The sequence below is a fragment of the Hyperoodon ampullatus genome (assembly GCF_949752795.1).
Source record: "Hyperoodon ampullatus genome assembly, chromosome: 17".
Classification (NCBI taxonomy): Eukaryota; Metazoa; Chordata; class Mammalia; order Artiodactyla; family Ziphiidae; genus Hyperoodon; species Hyperoodon ampullatus.
Genome location: NC_136930.1, coordinates 34,273,546 through 34,299,166, shown reverse-complemented (window position 1 = coordinate 34,299,166; position 25,621 = coordinate 34,273,546). Strand labels below are relative to the sequence as shown.

Below are 25,621 nucleotides of genomic sequence, written 5' to 3'. Positions count from 1 at the left end.
CAAGAAGCAATCAATTATTTATTCTTTTTTAAAATATATATGTATTTTAAATTAAAATAAGAAAATTGTGCTGTTAAAAATACAGCACATTTGGTGTCTTTATATTATAGCTTTTGAATTATTTGCTTTTAAAGATACCTCAAGCATTATTTATTATTGCATTTAGTAATTCATTATTGCATTCTAATTACCTGAGTTGGAGGGAAAATCCCAGATAATGTGATTTTTCTTTATGAAAGCAACATCAATCTCTTAATAGTAAAATGGAAGTAGGCATTCCCACACACATATATACACCAAAATAAAGTACAATAATATTATTTAAAAGAAAAATATGTTCTCTATACTAAATGTTTGCAGAAAATTTAGGTTGGTTCCTATAATTAAGATCATAGGAAGGTCAAAAATAATTAGTTTGTATATTTCTCCTGATACATATATTATATTTAATATTATTAAATTTGTTAAATACAGAGCCTTATACAAGTGGTAATGTGTATATATATAAATATAATACCATGAGAAAAAGGGTCACTTCTTTACTGATTCTAAAGAATTCTAAATCTGTTGGGATAAAAAGAGAAATGAGGAGGTCCAGCTGGCTCTGTCTTTTGGAGAAGTGCTTATGCAGAAATAAAATGCCTTAAGCATTTATTGTGCTATACATTATCTATAATAAAGCCTGTAAATTATATGTATTTTGAAATGTATATTATTTACCTAGTAGACTACAAGATTCCTATAGCTGTTAATAATATTTGTTAAATACAAAGTTTTATATAAATGGCAATTTCAAAACCATGTCACCAGTAAAATGTTTATGATTCCTTAGGAAATAAAGTGGTTTATGTAAATACATACTTAGGTATATCAAGTTAAGTATTTTTGATTTCTTAAAGTAATTATGGTCTATTGGGAAATATGTTTTACCTTTTCTTTTATCCTTTGTTTAACAGAGGAGATGTTTTGAGTTCAGCTCTAAAAATAATCTGCTTTTTCTTGCTAATAACATATTTAAATGTTTTGAAGAATGAAAATAAATTTCCCTAGGAAATTAGGGAGCAGGAAATTTTGAATATAATAGGCTTCAAGAACTTCTAATTCATTATTGTGCTTTTCTCCCTTTACATCAACACAAAAGGAAACTGCATTCTTGAGCAGCTGGTTGTAAAGAGGAAAAGCTTGGGCTTCAGATTTGGCCACACCTGGGTTGTAATCCATGCACCTGCAACTTAATCTGTGCTCTCACAGAAAACTTTATGAAATTAAGAGGTGTTTTTAACCTAAATATGAAAATAATGATGTCTATTTAAAATAATTGTATTAAGATAAAATAACATATGTAAAGCTCTTAATAAAGCATCTAATAAATAGTACACCTAAGGTTCTCAAATTTAAGTACATATATACACATACATGTGTAGATAGATAGATATGTTTTTTTAAAAAACTGGAGATTGTGTGAAAATGCTGATTTGGATTGAATAGATCTGAAGTGAGAGCAAGATTTTGCATTTCTAACAAGATTCCACATAAAACTGATCCTGCTGTTTCGTGGACCATACTTTAGGTAACAGTGTTGTAAATGTCTGATAATTGTTGATCCTATCCTCCATGACAAAGTTGATTATATAAGAAGCCAAATTTACATAAATAAGACATTATTTTATGGGTTAATTTCTGCATGAGAAAATGCATGTATCAATGTGGTAGGCAGAATTATGGCCTTCCAAATGTACCCACATCCTGTAAATATCTTATGTTACATGCCAAAGGTTAATTAATGTTGCAGATGGAATTAAGGTTGTTAATAAACTGCCCTTCAGATAAGGAAATTATCCTGGATTGTCCAGGGGTACCCAGTGTAATCACATGCGTCCTTTAAACATGGAGGATGGAAGCAAAAGATCAAAATCAGAAAGAGATTTCCCTGCTGGCTCTGAAAATGAAGCATTTGAGCCAAGAATTCAGGAAGCCTCTAGAAGCTGGAAAAGTTAAGAAAACCAAATTGTTCTCTAGAACCTCCAGAAAGAAATGCAGCTCTACTGACATCTCAGTTTTAGCCCTGTGGGCCTCATTTCAAACTTCTGATCTCTAAAACTATGGGATAATAAATTTTTCTTGTAGGAAATAAAGTTTCCTCAATAACACAAACTGACCACTGAAGAAATAGACACAAAATGGTATTACTTGCTTATAGACTGATATCTTGCATAAACAAAATGGATAAAAATGCCTCTATGGATATTTCCTCTTGAGTACTTTTATTATTATTACCATAATCTTTAATATTAAGGTATCATTTCTGTAATGATAGCAGCTTTTATTAATTTTTATGTAGCAAGTAATAAATTAGACACTTGTACATCAATTATCTCATCAATACAATCATGATTTTTTTTGACATTTTACTATCAAGAAAGCAGCAAATAGACCTTTAAAACTTTGCCCAAGCTCATGCAGATAGCAAACACCAAATGTGACACACATCCAGGTCTATCTAACTTCCAAGCCCTTGTTTTTAACCAGGCTGTTCTATTATCAGATTACTTGTTCACATTTTACTTGGTAATGAAATGCTAGGTAATGTAAGAGATATACTAATTAGAGGGCATTGTAGAACCTAGCTTGGAAGAAACTTAAAAGATTGTTTAATCTAAATATTAATTACATGGAAAATAATTTTCAATATTTGAGTAACTAAATTTTATAGTCTTTTCCTCAGAGTGCTTACTTTCATTTCATTGTAAATTCAGAACATTTATCCTTCTCTTACAGTCTTTTTACAACTTAAAAATGAACAGAATCTTTAACAATAACCTTGGTTACATAGTAATATAGCAATAAATCACAGTATGTGTTGAGGCACAGAAGGTTAAATGTCTTGCCCTAATATTTGCTGATAATATTGACCCTAATATGTTCAGTAGTAAAGTAAGAATTACATTGGAAATATAATCAGTAACAAATGATCACTTCTGAGTCCCCTTCATTAGTAATATGAGAAGCATAAGCATAGACAGAAATGATTACCTGTGGCAACATGACGTCCCATTCCAAATATGGCATAAATGATGGCAGGAAACAGAGACCCATACAAACCAAACACGGGGTGCACAGATGAGAGAATAGCAAAGGCCAGCCCTGTGAAGAAGAACCAGGGTAAGTAGGACCATCTTATAACCCCAAGATACAGTCCATTACAAAGTAGAAGGGGTTTTGGTTTATTTAATGATGAAAGGAATAATGATTTCATTATTCTACTTGCTCAGTGAAAGACTAGCATCATTGTCCTAAATAACAGAAAATTCACTCATTAGCTCATATCTACATTTCAATTCTAAAACCATTCTTTTTGACCTACTACTTTTTACTTGATTACAGATATGGCTACAAGAAGACATTAGCTCAGAGTGTCTTCCTGGTAAAAGTGAGAATCATTTTCACATGTTCATTCTATTCACACAGTAGCATCTGTGAGATAGGCAGAACTAGTAGCAATACCACTGACAAATAAGAAGCCTGACATGAAAGATAATTAAGGCTGGGGCAAAAAGGATGCACACATTCAAAGGTGCCTCGTTGGCTGGCTAGCTGGCTGGCCTAAGATTGTGTATCCCCGTGTTGGGCCAGTGTGTGAATCCATGCATGTCTCATAACTGGACCCCAGCCTGTATTCAGGTACAATTTCTTAGAGTGAAAAAAAAATCAACTTCGTTTATTCAAAGAATAAGTAATGTGTACCTTAAAACTGTTCATTTTTGTTCTCCTTAGATACTACTGCCTGCACAGTTTGTTTGTCACAGGCACATAGAAAATTTTCCTAGACATGTCTAAATTACCACTAGCCATTTAAACGTGACCCAAATGTGCATGAGTATAAATTGATTAAAGTGATCTTGTTTGCCACTGATCCTTGGCATTAAACAGCTAGTTCTGAGGTAGGAGATAGATGGGCCCCAGGATACATATTTACAACTTGCCCGCCTGTTTACATTCCTTGGGGAGAGAAAAAGATGAGCTTCAGGCTGGACACTTACAACTAGCCTCCTGTTTACATTTCTGGAGACAGGAGATAGGTGGGCTCCAGGTTAGATATTTACAACCAGCCTCCTGTTTGCACTTTGAAATAGAAATAACAACAGAACAGGGTAAATAGCTAGGCTTTGTCTCCTGAGGACACTCTAAGGTAACAGTCATGGCAGGAACAGAGAGGGGCTAAACCCTGTATGAGTAAAGATCAAGAGGTCATGCATTTCCCATCCTTGGGGCAAGGGAGACACTGCACATGTGCAGAAAGGCTCAAAAAGGAGGGGGCACCACCCCATAATATGTGACGCTAAGGCCACCCCTGGGCTGAAATCCATTTTGGAAAAAAGTTGGGCATGCATATTGGGAAGCGTCCTACAGCAGGTCAGGTGTGGAAGAAGAAACCAGATAATTGGCCAAAGGCAAACAAAAACCCTGAAGAACTGCCCTATATAAGTGACTTAACCACCTCTTTACCGCTCTCCTCTTTAGGGAGGAAGCCCACATCCTTTCTCTCTGGGTATGCGTCTCTGCCTTGCTTCTATCTTAACTAAACAATTTCTTTGTGTTCTGTCCCACTTGTTGTGCTATGTCTCTAATAATAAACTTTGTACCTGTTTTTACAGTTTTTGCCTCAATGAGAAATGCATTTTTCACTGGGGGCGAGAGCTGAGGAAAAATAACTTCTAGACTCTAGCCCTTGATGGTCTGGTGGCTAAAGTTCCTGGTTTTCATCCAGGCTACCCAGGTTCAATTCCTTGGCAGAGAATTAAGCCACCACTCACTGCTGCCTCTCCAAGATCAGTTCAGCTAGGTTCTAATAATCCGTTCAAGTTTACACGGTTTAATGATAGCCATTTGATTGAGCATAATGGACTTGACAAGCTACAAAAAGATTTGAGGAAGGAGCTGGCATTAGAACCTAGATTACTTGAACATTAGGCCAGTTAATTATTCACACTATGGAGCCTGACAATCTGGTTCCCATATCAGTACTTTTTACTGTTTAACTTTTACCATTTTAAAGTTAAGTTTAATCTCTTTAAAATAAATAAACTCTAGTTTTACATCAAATATATTGTTTCAAGAAGTACAAGATATTTCAGTTACAATTAAAATGCATGAAAGATCTACCAATAACCAGTCCCTTCTTCAGTGTTAAAAACCTGCTTGGGTTGCTTGTTTGCTGAAAATGTATTCCTAAAAGTCTGGTGAAGACAAATAAAAAGTTGTTATAGAAGAGTCAGAGGCAGAGGCTGCTCTAGAATTTCACACAGGCAGGATGAGAGGCAGCAGTCTTGCTGCTGAGAAAGGTTGTGTGAAAGTGCAGGTCTCCAAGCCAGGTTAGCATTATAAAGCTAAACTTTCCCCCACCCCAATAACAAACACCTCCTGGCATTTATTATAGTGTAAGCAACTGTGTAAGAACAATATGTGCATTAAATCAGTCATATGGAAAGCTAAAAAGCAACTTTTTCTCGTCCATTTTCAGAATGAGTTACCTGATAAAAATTACCTATCAAGAGACAGAAATGCAGAGTGCTTCCAAGTAAGAAAAAATGTTGCCCACATTTCAGATCACCCAGATCTACTAAATCAGTGATGGGGGGAAAGGGAAATATGCATGTGGCATATTTAACAAAAGCACCTTGGCTGAATTGCATGGACACTAAATTCTGAGAGATGTGGTAAATACCAACAGAATCAAGTTTGCCAGAAATACACTATTTGGCTACATTTCTACTCCACCTGCAACAGCAAACATAAATACAAAACTAGAAGCAGCTGGATTCTCTCCTCTTGCCTTGTGAATAGGTGCTTTTTGTTTGCTTTATTACAAAACTCATCTCTCTCTCTCTCTCTCTCTCTCTTTGTTCATCTCGTGAAGTCTATAAAAAATTAGTTCAAAAACAGAATTTCTTTGGATCTCATATTCCTATCAAATTAAAATAGGAACAATCATGGAAAACATTTCTAACTGCAATCTTTAAAAGATCTCTAGACCTATACATGCAAAATATCACTTCAGAAGATTTTACAAGAACGATCTCAAAGACCAGAAATCATGTAGACACTTCCTTAATCTCAAATGACACTGATACTGAGCTTTCACATTAAGCAAGTGTTGTACACTCTCAGTGAGAATCTACTTCTCTGCTAATATGACAATGAACAATGGCCAAAAGGAAGGAATGAACTAATTCAGAAATACAATGCTTTAAAATTTCAAGTACCCCTTCCATAGATAAAAACTAAAAAACCCAAACCACCCTCCCATACCCACCTCCAAAAAGGAGAGGAAACTGCATAAAGTTTTCTTTCTTTGGCTCATTTATTATTCTGGTTCATACTGTAACCAACATACATATTTTCATACAAACTAAAATATGTTAAATCCTCCAAAAATAATGAAAATACTAACTAGTTAGAGTCACTTACAAATTAGTAGAATTATCTACACTTTTCTCCATGTTTAATAAAACAGGGTGTTCAATTCAATCAGAGCAGAATTAGAACTCTCTATTACTTTTGGGGAAAATTGCTGCAAATACTGATAGGTATTTGTATTGTTTAATCTCACTTAGATAAGAGCAAAAGCAACACAACAAACAAAAGTATAGAAGAATAAAAAAAAAATGGGGGGCTTCCCTGGTGGTGCAGTGGTTGGGAATCTGCCTGCCGATGCAGGGGACACGGGTTTGAGCCCTGGTCTGGGAAGATCCCACATGCCACGGAGCAACTAAGCCCGTGAGCCACGGCTTCTGAGCCCATGCGTCTGGAGCCTGTGCTCCGCAATGGGAGAGGCTGCGATGGTGAGGGGCCCAGGCACAGCGATGGTGAGGGGCCCAGGCACAGCGATGGAGAGTGGCCCCCGCTCGCTGCAACTGGAGAGGGCCCTCGCACAGAAACGAAGACTCAACACAGCCAAAAATAAATAAATAAATAAATAAATTTATTAAAAAAAAAAAAAAGGGTATTAGGCCAAAGGGTGCCAAAAGGGGACAGAGGAGGAATGAGAGGAGAAACGGAGAGAGAGAGAGAGAGAGATTGATTGATTGGAGGAGAAAACCCATAATGAGATCTTTAGATAGCTGATTATTTTTAAAAATCAAAAATCATGTATTGGTAATGCAAGTCTGATATATCCACTAAGAATGGTCACTAGAAGACTTTGAAAGATGCAATTTTTAAGAAAACATGTTTTATAGGTGTGATAGCGGTTATTAAAGTAGAAGAGACTCCATATTCCCATGTCAATATTATCAGCAGTTTCAGGGCTTATGAACACTCCCCACCTTTTGAGGGACCCTGAGTGTGAAGTTGGACATTTACCACTGGCACCCATTGCCCCTCCAACACAGGCTACAGTGAAAATGGCTTCCCTAGACAGAGTGTCTGACCCCTGCCAAGGAAGAACACGAAAGCAGGTAGTTAGCTCACTCTGCCTCTGCACTTACGACAATCTCTTGGCTGAGATTGTTAGAAAGTGACCAATCACTGCTAGTGAGAATGAGAACTGTTTATCACAGAGATGATATTTTATATTTTAAGATACATATTTTTATTTCAGCTTCAGACCAGTGTTATTTGGATTTGTATGATAGCAATTATTTAGAAAATTAAAGAAAACTGGAACTGCAAAAGATCATGTCTAGAAATTGAATAGTGTATCTGAAGTTGTTAATTGGTGCTGGAATTACATATAGAGAGCTGCTCTATTGGGGACTTTATATTTTCTTGGCTTAGTGACCTCACTTCTTTATTGAGAGCCCAGGCAGCTAAGACTCAGAAGCACTGGTTTATTCCCCTCAAGCATGAATACAAGAACAGCAGTATTTCATAGACTGTAGCATTTAGTTATGGAGCTTCAAATACTACCCAGAAAACTACAGTTACCACAACTCAATGAAACAACTATTCCAGTAGAATTCACTGCTCCCAGAATGTCAATCCTTTTCATGAAACACCTGTGGGCTTTCTTAGGGGTTGAACTGTTCCCCACTCTGATTCATATGTTGAAATCCTAATTCCTAGCCCCTCAGAATATGACCTTATTTGGAAATGGGGTCATTGCAGATGTAATTGTGTAGGATTCAGTCATCCCAGAATACAGTGGGTTTATAATCCAATATGACTGATAAAAGAATGCCATGTGAATAAACATAAGCACACAGGAAGAATGCCATACAAAGATGAAGGCAGAAATCAGAATAATGATTCTGCATGCCAAGAACACCAAAAGTTGCCAGCAAACCACCAGAAGCTAGGGGAGTGGAACATTAACAAATTCTCCCTCACAGCTCTCAGAAGAAATCAACTCTGCTCATACCTCGATTTTAGAATTCTAGCCTCCAGAACTGTGAGGCAATGAATTTCTGTTGTTTAAGTCACCCAGATTATGGTATTTTGTTACAGGACCCCTAGCAAACATACAAGTATTAGTTTTTGGAGGGAGAAGAAAGTAAGAGGTCATTCGATGCTGTGGTGTTCAATCTCACATTCTGAACAGGACTGAAACACTTATCCTTAAAAAAAATATTAAATAATATTACCAACTTTGAACTTCCAATTCATAATCCCTAAATATATATAATATCATTAAAAATTTGTATTTTGAATCATCTAAAATAACATCTATGCAATTTAGCTCCTAAATAATGAGTGTCTAGAAATTAAGTTGCTAAATGTTAAAGATAGTCTTCTGAAGACTGCTTACTCAAAACTCAGAAGTGAAAGGTAAAGTCACATTCAATCTCTAATATACATGGTATCATCAGTAGAAGTTGTGTTGGCAGGAGTCTCAAGGACACTATTCTTAGTACTCAGCTTCTACAACTTTAAGGAAATGGAGCTTACTGAGTGTCTAAAGGCAAATGTGAGTAAATTTGGGCCAACCACATTTGGAAGAGTGGTCAGTCTTTCAAGGCTCTGTAGAACTGAGTTTCTACAAGAAGTAACTTCTTCCACAAGAAGTAATACAAGTTAATTGTCTCATTAGTTTCTCCAATTTCTAGTACACAAGAAAGAAAATAGTTGTAAAAATACTAAGAAAGCTGAACCCATGCTGACCTGCTTAAGCAAAGCTCTTACAGGCTCTTGGCCTCTGCAGCCTGTCCACATCTAACCCCACCTGCTGCTAGATCATTCAGTAGCCTTGTGTAAATTAGAAAAAGGGACCCCCTGTTAGATGATCTAACCAACCTTATTTGTGAACAATGACTGAGGAAATGCCACTCTCCAAAAACCACTGATAGCTTCCCCCTATCTTCTACAAAAATGGGAAGCTTTGGTCAATTCTGAAAATGTTCATTTCTCAAAATCATGTTAAAGCACTGGATTCATGTTTTGGAAGTTGCCAAAGAGAAACCAAACAATGATTTTCAATTCTAAATGTTGAGCTTACAGGTGAATTACTGCATTTGGCTATAGTAGAAGAGGAGATATTTATTTTAAAACCAAAGATAAGATTTTTATCCTAATAAGTCAGACTACATGATAAACATAGCATTATCCCACCAGAGTGCATCCCTGTGCACAATCACAAGGGAGCTAAGCTAGATCCAGGGAAGAGTCCACCATCATTGAAGAGCTTCCTATGCATTCCTGTTCACATTTGGGAGGGGGCAGCTCAGTGGTGTGGCACCAACATCTCTGGCCCTGACCCAGCCTCTAACCAAGGTGCACACACTAGGGAAAAAGTAAAATCAGCATGGAAGTGCAGCCCCAAGCCCTCAGGCCATAGCTACCTCCCACCTCCACTTCAAACCAAGGTGGAGACTGCCATCACACTCGAGAAACCCAACTTTGCTACTGCTCTAGCCCCTCAGGCCCCAAACCCAATTGGGCAGTGATGACCACTGAGCATAGTAGAAGTCTGACTTGCACCTAGCTCTGGCTCAAGCCCTTCCAATTCCAGACCACCCACTAAGGTGGTGGCTGCCAGCACATTGGAAGAAGAGCTCATGATCACTTCAGATACAGTTCTCCCACCAAAGACACGGGCACATGCAGACTACATAGGGATGCTCATACACAAGGATATTGGGAACATGCAGACTGCATAAGGATGCCTTCAAGATCAGGATAGGTAAGTGTTTCACATCATTTCATAGAGTCAGAGAAAGTTAAACAAATTAAGAAGACAGAAGAATATGTTTCATATGAAAAAATAAGAAAAAAGCCCTGAAGAAAACCTAATGAAACAGAGATAATTTACCTAATAAAGAGTTCAAAGCAATACTAATAAGAATGCTAACTGAACTGGGGAAAAGAACAGATTAACATAACGAGAATTTTAACAAAGAACTGGAAAATATTAAAAAGAACCAGTCAGAGCTAAAGAAAAAATAACTGAAATTAAAAATACACTGGAGGGAATTAATAGCAGATTAGGTGATACAGAAAAGTGCATAAGTAATCTGTAATACAGAATAAAGGAATTCACACAGTCAGGAAAGCAAAACAAAAAACAAATTAAAAATAATGAGGACAGTTTAAGAGACCTCTGGTACAACATCAATCATACTAACATTCACCTTATAGGGGTCCCAGAAGGAGAAGAGAGAGAGAAAAGAGTTCAAAAAACATTTGATGAAATTATGACTAAAAACTGAAGAATTAAACAGATGTCCAGGTACAGGAAGAACAGAGAGTCTCAAATAAGATGAAGTTAAAAAGACCCACAAAAAGATATATCATAACTAAAATGGCAAAAGGTAAAGATTTAAAGACAGCAAAAGGAAAAAAAGGGTCACATACAAGGGAAACCTCAGAAGACTATAAGCTGATTTTTCAGCAGCAACTGCAGGCCAGAAGGGAGTGATGTAATATAATTAAAGTCCAGAAGAAAAAAAAAAAAAAGTACAACCTAGGATACTGTCTCCAGCAAGGTTATCGATCAAAACTGAAGAAGCTATAACTTCTTAGAGAAGCAAAAAATCAAAGAGTTCATCAATACTAAATTGACCTGACAAGAAGTGTTAAAGGGTCTTCTTTAAGTGAAAAAGAAAAAGCTACAACAACAAAAAAGAAATTACAGGAGGGGGAAAATTCCACTGGTAAAGGAAAATTTAAAGACTGTGGTTCAATGATTGAAATAACCTAGTACAAATGTTAGAGACATAAATTGAAAAGTCAGCTATGATTACAACAAACAGTTAAGAGATCAACATGAAGATGTAAAATATGACATCAAAAACACAAAGCACTGTTGTGGGGGAGGAAAAATGTATGGAACTTTTAGAATGTGTTTAAGTTAAGTAAGTATCAGTTTAAAATAAGTAGATATAGTTATAGTTCAATATATATGAACTCCATGGTAACCAGAAATCAAAAACTTACAATAGATATACAAAAACTAGAGAGAAAGGAACATAAACATAACACTAAAGAAAATCATCAAACCACAAGTGAAGATACTAAAAGAAGAAAAGAACAGAGAAGAACTACAAGAAAACAGATAACAAAATGGCAGTAAGTATATAACAAACAATCAATTTAAATGTCAATGTACTAAATGTACTAATCAAAAGACATAAGGTGGCTGATTTTATAAAACAAAACCAAAAACAGCATCCTATATGCTTCCTACAGGAGATTCACTTCAGAGCTAAGAAACACACAGACTGAAACTAAGGGGATGGAAAATGATATTCCATGCAACAGAAAATGAAAAGAAAGCTTGGGTAGCACTATTCATATCAAAGTAAACTTTAAAACAAAGTTTATAATAAAAGACAATGAAGGATATTATATAATAGCAAATCAAAAAGATGATACAATATTCACAAACATATATGCACCTAATGTAAGAGCACGTAAATATATAAAGCAAATATTAACAGACACAAGGAGAAATTGACAGTAACACAATAATAGCAGGGGACTTTAACACCCCACATACATCAATGGGCAGATCATCCGGACAGAAAAATCAATAAGGAAAGAGTGGCCTTAAATAACACAGTAGACCAGTTAGACTTAATAGATATCTACAGTACATTCAATCCCAAAACAGCAGAATACACATTCTTTTCAAGTGCACATGGAATTTCCTCAGGATAGATCATATGATAGGCCAGAAAACATGTCTCAAAAACCTTAAGAGGATAGAAATTATATCAAGCATATTTTCCAACTACAATGGTGTGAAACTAGAAATCAATTACAGAAAGAAAAATGGAAAAACACAAACATGGGGAGACTAAACAACATGCTACTAAAAAACCAATGGATCAATGAAGAAATCAAAGTGGGAACCAGAAAATACCTTGAGATGAATGAAAATGAAAACACAAATTTCCAAAGTCTACAAGACACAGTAAAAGCAGTTCTAAGAGAAGTTTATAGTGATTAATCCCTACCTCAAGAAATAAGAAAAATCTCAAATAAACAACCTAATCTACCATCTAAAGGAATTAGAAAAAGAAAAACAAAAAAAGCCACAAAGTAAGCAGCAAGAAGGGAATAGGAAAGATCAGAGAGGAAATAAATAGAGATGAAAAAAGCAACAGAACAAAAAATCAATGAAACCAAGAGCTGGTTTTTGAAAGGATAAACAAAATTAATAAACCTTCAGCCAGGCTCACTAAGAAGAAAAGAGAGGAATTAGAAAAAGAACAAACAAGCTCAAAGTCAGCAGAAGAAAGGAAATAATAAAGACCAGAGAATAAATAAATAAAATAGAGATCAAAAAGGCAATAGAATAGATCAAAGAAAATAAGAACTGGTTTTTTGAAAGGATAAACAAAATTAATAAATCTTTAGCCAGGCTCACTAAGAAGAAAAGAGAGGACCTTAATAAACAAAATAAGAAATGAAAGAGGAGAAATAACAACCAATACCATAGAGACACAAAAAACTGTAAGAGAATAATATAAACAGTTATATACCAACAAATTAGACAACCTAGAAGAAATGGTCAAATTTCTAGAAACATACAACCTACGAAGACTGAATCAAGAAGAAACAGACAATCTGAACAGACTGATTACTAGAACTGAAGTTGAATTTGTAATAAAAAATTTCCAGCAAAAATAGTGCAGGACTGGACTGCTTCACAGGGAAATTCTACCAAAATATAAAGAAGAGCAAATACATATCCTTCTCAAACTATTCAAAAAACTGAAGAGGATAGAACACTCCCAAATTCATTCTATAAGGCCCAATTACCCTGACACCAAAACCAGACACTAAAAAAGAGAAAAGAAAATTACAGGTCAATATCTTTGATGAATATAGATGCAAAAATCTTCAACAAAATGTTAGCAAACCGAATCCAACGGTATAGAAAAAGATCATAAATGATGATCAACTTGGATTTATTCCAGGGATGCAAGGATGGTTCAACATCTGCAAATCAATCAGTGTGATACATCATATTAACAAAAGGAAGGATAAATATTATGTGACCATCTCAATAGACACAGAAAGAGCATTTGACAAAAATTCAACATTGATTCATGATGAAAACTCTCATCAAAGTTGGTATAGAGAGAACATATCTCAACAAATAAGGTTATTTATGACAAACACACAGCTAACATCATACTCAACGATGAAAAGCTAAAAGCCTTTCCTCTATTTTCAGGATAAGACAAGGATGCCCACTCTCTCACTTTTATTTAACATAGTATTGGAAGTCCTAGCCACAGAAATCAGACAAGAAAAATAAATAAAAGGCATCCAATTTGGAAGGGAAGAAGTAAAACTATCACTATTTGCAGAATGGCAGGACCCTTTATATAAAAAACCCTAAAGTCTCCACCAAAACCTACTAAAACTAATATATAAATTCAGAAAAGTTGCAGGATACAAGATTAACATACAGAAATCTGTTGCTTTTCTATACACTAATAATGAACTCACAGAAAGAGAAATTAAGAAAAAAATCCCATTTAAAATCACATCAAAAATAATAAAATACCTAGGAATAAACTTAACCAATGAGGTGAAAGACCTGTACACTGAAAACTATAAAACATGAAGGAAATTGAAGATGATAGAAAGAAATGAAAAGATATCCTGTGCTCTTGGATTGGAAGAATTAATATTGTTAAAATGGCCATACTACCTAAAGTAATTTACAGATTCAATGTAATCCATATCAAAATACCTATGACATTTTTCAAAACTAAAACAAATAATCCTAAAATTTGTATGGAACCACCAAAGACCCCAAATAGTCAAAGCAATCTTGAGAAAAAAGAACAAAGTTGGAAGTATCATGCTCCCTGACTTCAGAATATACTACAAAGACACTGTAATCAAAACAGTATGTTACTGGCACATAAACAGACACATAGATCAATGGAAGAGAATAGAGAGACCAGAAACAAAGCCACGCACACATGGTCAATTAATCTATCATCAAAATATACAATGGGGAAAAGACAGTCTCTTCAAAAATTGACAATGGAGAAAATAGACAGCTACTGTAAAAAATGAAGTTAGAACATTTTCTCACACCATGTACAAAAATAAATTCAAAATGGATTAAAGACCTAAATGTAAGACCAGAAACCATAAAATTCCTAGAAGAACATAGGCAGCATGCTCTTTGACATAAGTCTTAGAATATTTTTTTTTGGATCTGTCACTTCAGGCAAGGAAAACAAAAGTAAAAATAAACAAATGGGACCTAATTAAACTTAAAAACTTTTGCACAGCAAAGAAAACCATCGACAAAATGAAAAGACAACCTAATAAATGGGAGAAGATATTTACAAATATGTCTGATAAGGGGTTAATATCCAAAATATAGAAATAGGTCATACAACTCAACAATAACAAAAATAATAATAATAAACACCCAATTTTAAAATGGGCAGAAAACCTGAATAGACATTCTTCCATAGAAGACATACAGATGACCAACAGGCACATGAAAAGATATTCAACATCACTAAGCATTAGGAAAATGTAAATCAAAACAACAATGAGCTATCACCCCACACCTGTCAGAATGGCTATAGTCAAAAAACAACGAATAATAAATTTTGGTGAGGATATGGAGAAAAGGAACCTTAGTTCACTGTTGGTAGGAATGTAAATTGGTACAGCCACTATGGAAACCAATATGGAGGTTCCTTTAAAAATTAAAAATAGAACTACCATATGATCCAGCAACTTCACTCCTTGGTATATATCTAAAGAAAATGAAAACACTAATTAGAAAACATATATACACCCAATGTTCATAGCAACATTATTTTTATAGTAGCCAAGATATGGAAGCAAACTAAGTGCCCATCAACAGAAGAATATAAAAAGAAGTGGTATATATACAGAATGGAATATTACCCATTAAAAAGAATGAAATCTGGACCTAGAGGGTATTATGATTAGTGAAGTCAGTCAGATAGAGAAAGACAAATACTCCATGATCTCACTTATATGTGGAATCTAAAAAATAAAATGAATAAATATAATAAAATAGAAACAGACTCATAGATACAGAGAACAAAGTAGTGGTCACCAGTGGGGAGAGGGTAGTAAGAGGGACAAGACAGGGGAAGTGGATTAAGAGATGCAAAGTACTAGATACTGTGGACAAAGAATGTTGCCTGCCATATCAGTAAACAAAAGATGTTGCAGCCATCAGGCCATCAGCCACTGCAGCTGCCATTCCCGAAGGTGCGTCATGGAGAAAAAATAGGACACTGGCTGAACAGTTAAGGTGCATATCAAAGGAATAATTTCATTAAGGCCAGATTCTTGCATCTTCCCATACATAGAAAAGTGTTAAATTCAATAGCTTGAGATGTCCTTTTTTTTTTTTTTTCAAAAACTCCTATATATCCTGCTCCTCCCATCCCCTTTGAAACAGTCCCTCAGAGCTATCCGAGAGGCTGTCTCCTGGGCTTTAGTCCTCAGTAATTATGCTGAGTAAATCATAATTCTCAACTTTTAGGTTGTGCATTTTTTTCGGTCAACACTATAAAATAAATAAGATACAAGGATATAATGTACAACACGGGAAATATAACCAATATTTTATAATAACTTTAAATGGAATATAACCTATAAAAATATCAAATCATTATGTTGTACACCTGAAACTAATATAACGTTGTAAATCAACTATACTTCAATAAATAAATAAATAAATATTTTTAAAAAATCATAGCATTATCCAAAAAACACCCCCTCATTAAACGTATTTCATATGAATAAAAGTTAGCCATTGACAAAAACTTATTTCTTAGAAAGTCTGAGTGTTAGTAGTGGAAATGACAGAGTGATATCTTTTTTTTTTTTTTTTTTTTGCGGTTAGGCGGGCCTCTCACTGTTGTGGCCTCTCCCCTTGCGGAGCACAGGCTCCGGAGCACAGGCTCAGTGGCCATGGCTCACGGGCCCAGCCGCTCCGCGGCATGTGGGATCTTCCCAGACCGGGGCACGAACCCGTGTCCCCTGCATCGGCAGGCGGACTCTCAACCACTGCGCCACCAGGGAAGCCCGACAGAGTGATATCTTGAATACTGAGCATCAGAGGTATTTTTGTATGCTTCTCAGAACTTATTCTGAGCCTAGAATTGCTAAAAATTTATGCACTTAAAAGTTCTCAGGGACTTCCCTGATGGTCCAGTGGTTAAGACTTTGCCTCCCAATGCAGGGGGGGCAGGTTTAATCCCTAGTTGGGGAACTAAGATCCCACGTTCCTCGTGGCCAAAAAATCAAAACATAAAACAGAAGCAATATCGCAACAAATTCAATAAAGACTTCTAAAAAAATGGTCCACATCAAAAAAAAAAAAATTTTTAAGTTCTCATTGCAAGGAATAAGGGCTAAGTACCAATAATTCCATAAATAAAAGAAAGAGTTTAGAATTAGAGAAAATACTAACAATGAGACCCAGCAAAAGGAAATGAAAGATTAAATCCTGTGCTGCATTCCTTAATCACTGATTTAAGGTTCATATGGAAGGCAAGGTGAACCTGAGACACTTTTCTAGGTTAACAATTAGAAAGAAGGAGGTTACTTAAGGAAATATGAAGGTATTGTGAAATTCTCTTCTCCCTCCCTCTAACTCTGCCTCCCTCTCTCCCTCCTTTTTCCTCCTAACCTTCTTCTCTTTCTCTGTTTTTAAACCAGTTTTATATTTTCTCTGATTCAAAGGAGGTGGTGGAAATATTTGGAATCTCTTAACATTGGAACAGTGGGAAGATAAAAATCTTGAGTCACTACAAATGGCCTATCAGCTACACATTTCATTTCTTCTTCAAATGAAGTTATTTGTCCCAGGAATAGAGGCAAACTTGATGCATTTATAAATCTGATAATGAAAGCTAATTTTGGATATGTGCCCACACACGCACATACAAAGTCAGGAGCTGCACACCGTGTGGAATGCTTCTGGGCAGGTTACTGACAGACTGAACAAAGGACATTCCGTGTGCTACACAGGCCACTGACTTTTAGCTCCTCCAGAGAAGTGGGCCTAGACATACCCTTACTCGATACATGGATTCTGTTTGGAAAAACCTCTGACACCTTAGAAATCAAAGTTAATTACTTACTGCTGACTCCTACATGTTGCTGAGACTATGCACTTCTCAATTCTAGATAGGGTATATAACCTTTATAGGGTAAATAAACTTTATAGGGTAGACAAAAAGGACATGTGTTCCAAGTTGATCAAGTTGCCCACCATAGCTTTAGGCTAACTGAACTTTTCTTGAGTCAGATTTTACTAATAATGTGATACATGTATAGAACTTCAAAGCCTCAGTGTTTCTGTTCTTCCTATGCTCCCATAGGATGAAATCCTTGTCTACAACATGGGAACAATGTCACTCACCTGCCTCGGTGTTTGAACAGGCCATCAGCTCCTGTTACTGTAAGATGTTTGCTATGTTTTAGCCACCCAACTCCATTCTCCCTTCTTTCATTAGCAACACACCAATTTCCTTCAAGAAGTCACTGTTTCCACCTGAAGTACATGGGCTGAGAATAAAGGAATTGACCTCTACCCCAAATCTAGACATGGCCACATGACTCAGCCCAGCCAATAAGAGGTTTGCACTCCCCTCACCATAATATCTGGTTTAGAGAAGGGCACAGAATGCATGTATGTTCAGTGAAATCTCATTATGTTTTTATTGGAATTGTTAGATGAATACATAGTTACATAAGAATTACATTGGAATGTATACCTAATGCTGTGTATTACGATACTTTATGTGCTGATTAAACATGGAAATGACCTGAATGTCCATCAGTATGAAGATGGTTAATAAATTCTGGTACAATGATGTTATGGAATATTATGCAGCTGTTAAAAAGACTGAATTAGAACCATAGCCATTAATCTGGAGAGATGTCCACTATATATTGTTAGACATGACAGGTTTCAGACTTATATTTTTTTGTATATAATTTACATAAAAATCCAAGAACAAGGCTACTGGTGTTTCTTATATATCTTTGAAAGATATTTTTTCACCTTGTACAATGAATTCATAAACCTATACAATTTGTGTGTGTGTGTGTGTGGTACATGGGCCTCTCACTGTTGTGGCCTCTCCTGTTGTGGAGCACAGGTTCCGGACGTGCAGGCTTGGCAGCCATGGCTCACGGGCCCAGCCGCTCCACGGCATGTGGGATCCTCCCAGACCGGGGCACGAACCCGTGTCCCCTGCATCAGCAGGTGGACTCTCAGCCATTGCACCACCAGGGAAGCCCTACAATTTAATTTTTGATATAGAATTTTTAAAGCAATCTGAACATTATCATGAATGTTATAGAAGCCTTTAGAAGATTTTTTTCTAATGGAAACAAGGTAATGAAATTTCCTTTTTAAGTGATCAATGTAACAGTTATATGGAAGACACACTAGATTGGTGGAAAAAAAGAACAGTTAGGAAGTTACTGCTGATATCCAGGTAGTCGCAGTAGAGAAAAAGACACCATTTCTCAAGGAAATATAGTTCCATCATATATAAATAGATGTTACTCAGACACATTTAAAAAAACAAATCAGTTCCATTGCCCTTGGCTTTAGCAGAGAACGCTTTCTTCCTAGAACATGTCAGAGGTCTAAAGTTGATTGATTAAATATGAGCAGTAAATGACAGGAACCTCTTAAAAGACAACTAAAGTCCTGGATTAAGTCACTCAAAGAGAGTGGTCAGATTAGAGTAAGATGAGCAGAAGGCTGGAGGCCTTGGTCAACATCAGAATTCAAGGAGTGAAGGAATTGTCAGATGCATAGAAAAAGAACTAGAAGAAAAGAGTATAAAAAAACCAGGGACAGGCATCTGCAGCAACTCCACAGAAATGGTATTCATGAAAAAGAGCAGAAGTGTCTGTTGAATTGATAATACAGGGTTCTGGTGACCTTAAGAAGAGCACTTCTTGGGGAATCGAGGGTGTAGGAACCAAGTGGGAGCAGTTTAAGAAATAGATATGAGTGGAGGGAGAGGAGTCAGGAAACATGAACTAGTCTTTGAAAAACCTTGTTTCTGAAGAGAAGAGAGGGGAAGGCTTGGTGCCAAATGAGGACATGGGATAAGAAAACTTGTTTGTTTATTTTTTTATTAGTTTTCAGATAGGATAAACGAGCACAGGAGTGATCCATGTTTTGTGAGCCCTAAATCCTGTATATCGTAGGGGCTTCCTAGAAAAAAAAGATAAAATTACAATATAAAATTAATTACAAAGACAATGTATTTAAAATGAGAAATCACAACAAATTATAAATTTTAAAACGCTGGCAAATTCCATGATCAAATATCCAGAAAAAAATATAATGTTTTTATTAACTATTTGCCTGATATACCTGTATAATACATTTTCCCCTTACAATTTTAGGTTGTATATTCAATGATTTTTGCAATATTTTCTATAGATAGAATAGAAAGATAATTTTGGCTTTCCTCTTGCATATCAGATATTTCTAATACATTTCAGTGCTGTTGGTGCTGCCTGTTTCTTGTAGCTCTGCAAAGGCTGTCTGACTTCATGTGGTGCAATCTGACAGCTCCTCTTTTTCTCATACTCTAGGGTTTCCCTGTTAACACTTGCTCTGGGATTCAACTGTTAATGCCCAGACTCACCTATGCAAACTCAGAGGAGCACTGAGAGGTGAGCTTTGACCAATGAGAGAGTGAGCAGTCCATGTTTCCTCTTTTCTCCCCACTGAAAGATGGTTTGGAGGTGCAGTTGATACCTACTCAGGGGTATGCTTCAGTGATAGAGTCATCTGCCTCCCTTAGAAGCAGCCAGCCCTGTAACAGGCATTCTCTGCCCCCTGTCCCTCACTTCTGCTCTTTGGGCTTACCCTCCCTAATAATAAAGTAGTACATAAGCCCTCTGTCTCAGGCTCTAATTTCTGGGGAATCAGAGTAAAGTATATTTAAGTTCATTTTTCATATTAATAGATTAGAAATTTTTATTTTAACTTTATAACTAGTTAAAAATATCATGTGAAATTCAAACTGTCAAACTGAGAACCTCTATTAGAATTCTTGGTAACTATAAAATTTCAAGGCATTTCAAGTTTTCTTATGCAAAACTTAAATATTATTTGAAAAGTACAGACAATTAACCAGGTCATGACAATGTCCTTTATACAATGCCATACAATGAGCTTTATTTGATCTTCATCAAGTCAGGTTTTTGTGGCAACTTACTCTTAATCAGACCCCAAAAATATCTGCAGCCACTCCAAAGCCACCAGACATAAGAAGCATGGGGTCTTCCCTGGTGGTGCAGTGGTTGAGAGTCCACCTGCCGATGCAGGGGACACGGGTTTGTGCCCCGGTCTGGGAAGATCCCACATGTCACGGAGCGGCTAGGCCCATGAGCCATGGCCACTGAGCCTGTGCGTCCGGACCCTGTGCTCCACAATGGGAGAGGCCACAACAGTGAGAGGACTGCGTACCGCAAAAAAAAAAAAAAAAAAAAAAAAAAAAAAAAAAAAAAAAAAAAGCATGATTCAAGGGAAGTTGAGTTGGGAAAAGAGAGTACTCTTAATTTCTGTTAAAATATCTTTGGAAATTCTACAAAAATATATGGCCATGTGAAGACAATTGACCTTGGAAGTGGCACATGCAAATAGAGATGAAGTACTGAACAAGATATGTATTGAGCATGTAAATATAAGTGTGCTATGTTTCAAACATGAATTATCAAGGGCAATGGAAGAACGATTAGCTTCCACTTGAGAGGGGTATTTGGGAGATAATGCCCTTAAATGAGAGAATCAGCTTTTAAGAAAGGCAAACAGGATGTCTTGTGAAAATTCTGAAAGTTCAGTTATTCCCTAAGTAAGAGTGGTTCCTCCTGCTACACTGTTGGTGGGAATATAAGTTGGTAGAACCACTATAGAAAACAGTATGGAGGTTCCTCAGAAAACTAAAAATAGAATTACCATATGATCCAGCAATCCCACTCCTGGGCATATACCCAGACTAAACTATAAGTTAAAAAGATACATGCACCCCTACATTCATAGCAGCATGATTCACGATAGCCAAGACGTGGAAACAACCTAAATATCCATCAACAAATGAATGGATAAAGAAAATGTGATATATATATATATATATATATATATATACACACACACACACACACACACACACACACACACACACAATGGAATACTACTCAGTCATAAAATAATGAAATAATTCCATTTGCAGCAACATGGATGCAACTAGAGATTATCATATTAAGTGAAATAAGTCAGAAAGAGAAAGGCAAATACCATACAATATCACTTATATGTGGAATCTAAAATATGACACGAATGAACCTACCTATGAAACAGAAACAGAATTACGGACATAGAGACCAGACTGGTGGTTGCTAAGGGGGAGAGGATTGGGGGAGGGGCAGAGTGGGAGGTTGGGGTTAGCAGAGGTAAACTATTATACATAAAATGGATAAACCACAAGGTCCTACTGTATAGCACAGAGAACTATATTCAATATCCTATGATAAACCATAATGGAAAAGTATATTAAAAATGTATATATGTATATAATTGTATCACTTTGTTGTAGAGCAGTAATTAACACAACGTTGTAAATCAACTATACTTTGATTAAAAAGAAAAGTGGTTCCTGAGGGTGCATTAGTAAAGGCTTGCTGTGAAGCTATCAGTGGAAGTACAAGCCAGGGAGGAGGACACACATGGCAGTTTCAGAGGGAAAGATGACTAAGAAAGGGCCTGATTTCATGTGGTGACCAATGATGACATGAAACAGAGACAAATGTGCAAGTATATATTTAATTATACATGACATATGCCATTTTTCTGTCTCTTCTTACCATATTTATATTGGACTCTTAAGACCTCCTGATTAGAAAGAGAAAGAGACTACCATAATGGTTCCTGGTTTTCCTGGTCTTGAAGTAGGTCAATCCGAAGGACTTTTTCCTTGTCACTCTCATCTTTTAATATTTTTAATGAAAGAGATATTACTTATATATTGTCAAACTTCTAATTTTCAAAGAAATAAAAAGAAGTAATCTCTTAGCTTTAGTGTTACAATTATATAAGTAAATATCAGACCATGAATGTAAGCAGACTGGGCAGACCAGTGCAGAGAGCTGCAGTCAGGCTGGCACTCCCTTGTCACAAGATGCAGCCTTAAAGAAGGAGGCAGCTTGGCCACACAAGATGGTGCCAGGGCAATGATGATGATGCTTCTCTCTGTGCAGTGCCATCCTCTGGCAATACCCCAGTTTAATGAAAATGGTCATGGACCTATAGGATACAAATAACTATTAAAATGTTCTTTTACTCAATCATGGATATAAACGTTGGTTCATGTGCCTAGAGACCCAAACAGAATGATGCAATGAACTTAAAATGCTAATTAGGCTACATGGCATCTCTTCCCGCTCCCTTTAGGATTTGTTTATTTTCATTTGTTTCTATTTTACCTGGGTAGATGGGGCAGGAAGGAAAGGGCAATGAGACAGAGATGTGTATATTCATGCAAAGACTACCTCCAGATGTTAAATGATATCTGTCTAACAATTGACATTTGTAGTAGCTAAGATTTGGAGAGAAAGGTTCAAAGTATCTGTCCTCGGCAAATTTGGGAGGGTTCCCTTGACATTTTTTAAGAGACCTAGAATTTCTCTAATTTACTTGTTTTGAAAGATTTTTTGTGACTTCCCTGGTGATGCAGTGGTTAAGAATCTGCCTGCCAATGCAGGAGACACGGGTTCGACCCCCAGTCCAGGAAGATCCCACATGCCGTGAAGCAACTAAGCCTGTGCACCACAACTACTGAGCCTGCACTCTAGAGCCCGCATGCCACAACTACTGAGCACATACACCGCAACTACTGAAGCCCACACACTCTAGGGCCCACGTCCCACAAATACTGAACTTGTGTGCTACAACTACTGAAGCCCGAATGCCTAGAGCAAGTGTCCCACAACAAGAGCAGTCACCACAATGAGAAGTCCTCACACTGCAACAAAGAGTAGCCTCTGCTCACCACAACTAGGGAAACCCAGTGTGCAGCAACAGAGACCCAATGCAGCCAAAAATTTTTTAAAAAAGAAAGATTTCTTGCAAACTGATATTTTCCACCTTCTTACCTTCCTCTTATCTTCAAGTAGCAGATTTAAAACCTAGAGGTAAAAAATATCTGCCTAGAATTATACACCTACTATGTGCCAGGCACTTGAGATAAATCAATTAACAACCCATGTAAAAATCCCCACCTCCATGGAGTTTACATCTCATGAGAAATAGAAGATGCTAACAATAATAACATTAAAATAAGTCTTTATGGAACACTTCTTCTGTACTAGATTCTGCCCTGAGTTCTTTATTTTCTTTCCTTTACTCTTCAAAGCAATTCTGTGTACTAAGTATTATTATCCCCATTGTACACATAGGAAGACTTAACCTTAGAGCAGCTAAAGCACTTGTCCAAGTGATGTATCTGGAATTCAAAAGTGAGGTATTTGACTGTTAGCCTACAAGTACTCATAAAGCTCTTACTATGTATCCAAATACACTTATTAAATCCCATGAGAGATTTAAAGGAACATGAAATATGAACTATAAGGTCCTTGCCTAAAACAAACATTATCCAACATTAAACAATTATATGTGCAGTTTATAGAACAATCAGTGTAGTCAAAGTTTAGAGAAGATAGAGAAATTATGAGAGACATAATCACAGAAACTTTTATTGGAAGATTATAATTTAAGTGTGGGTTGAAGGATAGACAGAATTTTTACAAGTTTTTTCCACAAATTGCCCACATTCCTGAAGAGTTGTGAAGCACTTTGTTCTGGTACAACTGATTTTGTCATTAAGAATATTTTCCAGGGCTTTTTGTTGAATTTTACATTTTTCATTTCTAAGCATTATTGCTTTAATCCTGGAAACACTATTTTTCATATATACATTTTACACTGTCAACCATACCTTTCTTAAAGATCTTATCCATTGGCTTACAGAGCACCATGATGTTCATGGACCATGTCTTCTCATTCCTCTTTGCCAGCTCCTCAGCCACTTAAATATCAGTGTCTCCCAGGGCTTATTCCATTCTGATTCCTCTTTTTATTGTACACATTAATCATGATTATCCCATCCATTCCCATGACATTAGTCATAGGATCTTAATAAATATATCTTAATAATATGCCTTCTAAACTCCAGATCCAGACATACATCAACTAGTGATCCCACAGGTGGGGGAGGAGTGAAGTTGGCAGAACAGAAGGACACAGAATTTGTTACTTCTCACAAGTTCATCAAAAACACATTTACGAATGGAACAATTCCCACAGAGCTCCTGATGAACAGTAGCGGTAGACTTCAGACACCTAAAAGAATGAAAGAAAGAAGAAAAAAGAAAAGAGGAATCAAAAAAAGAGATGAGCAACCCTGGTGGGAAGCTGAAGGTGAACAGAGATCCCCACATTAAAAAAGATTCCCTCATGGAGGGGAAATCAGCTGGGACAAAAGAGGAACTTCGGGGGATCAAAGGAGAATGCAGCAGATGGTCTGTGGAAGGCAAGACAAGGTAAGAACTGCACGCATGATCTACACTGCAGCTCTGTGCATTCCAGCCTAAATCGTGAGTTGCCTGTTGCAAAGGGGAACTGGGTGCTGGAAAGAGGGGTTTGGAGTGCAAACCCAGGGAGAGGACAGTTCTTGGCTGTGAAAAGACAGCCCAAAGGGACAGGAGCAAGGGGTGCCACAACCAGGAAAGTCTGTGGAAAAAACATGGCACACCATAGCAAGGCATCATTGTCAAATGGTGTGCAAGGGGCGGAGCTGCCATTATAACACTCTTCCCCACCCGCCGGCTTCTTCAGCCTCTGCAGGCATTGGGAGGGGGTCCTACCTGAGTGGGCCTGCCCGTCCCTCTGGCCAGGGTCGCCTCTGCCTGCATAGGCTCTGGGGCCCTGAGCACTGCTCACCCGAAAATCTCCTTGGGAGTCAGCCCTGGGCACCCCTGCCTGGGATGAGAGTCCACCAAAGCTGGCAGGGTCAGAGGGCTTTAGCGTGGGGTTGGAAGAACGGACCCAGGGAGACAAACGCAGTTGGCTACGTGGATACATGGAAGGTACAGGAGTAGGAGATGTGCAGCCAGGAATGCCCCT

General features: G+C 36.9%; 1 protein-coding gene across 1 annotated transcript in view; it reads right to left on the bottom strand.

The window, feature by feature from the left end:
* Nucleotides 1-25,621, bottom strand: part of SLC26A7 (solute carrier family 26 member 7) — a gene marked incomplete at both ends in the record, with an annotated part of 196,800 nt that overhangs the window by 154,137 nt on the left and 17,042 nt on the right. Inside the window, one exon of the mRNA XM_079722341.1 lies at nt 3,034-3,144. Within this exon, the coding sequence (XP_079578467.1) occupies nt 3,034-3,144 (111 nt within the window). The remainder of the gene's footprint in view (nt 1-3,033; nt 3,145-25,621) is intronic.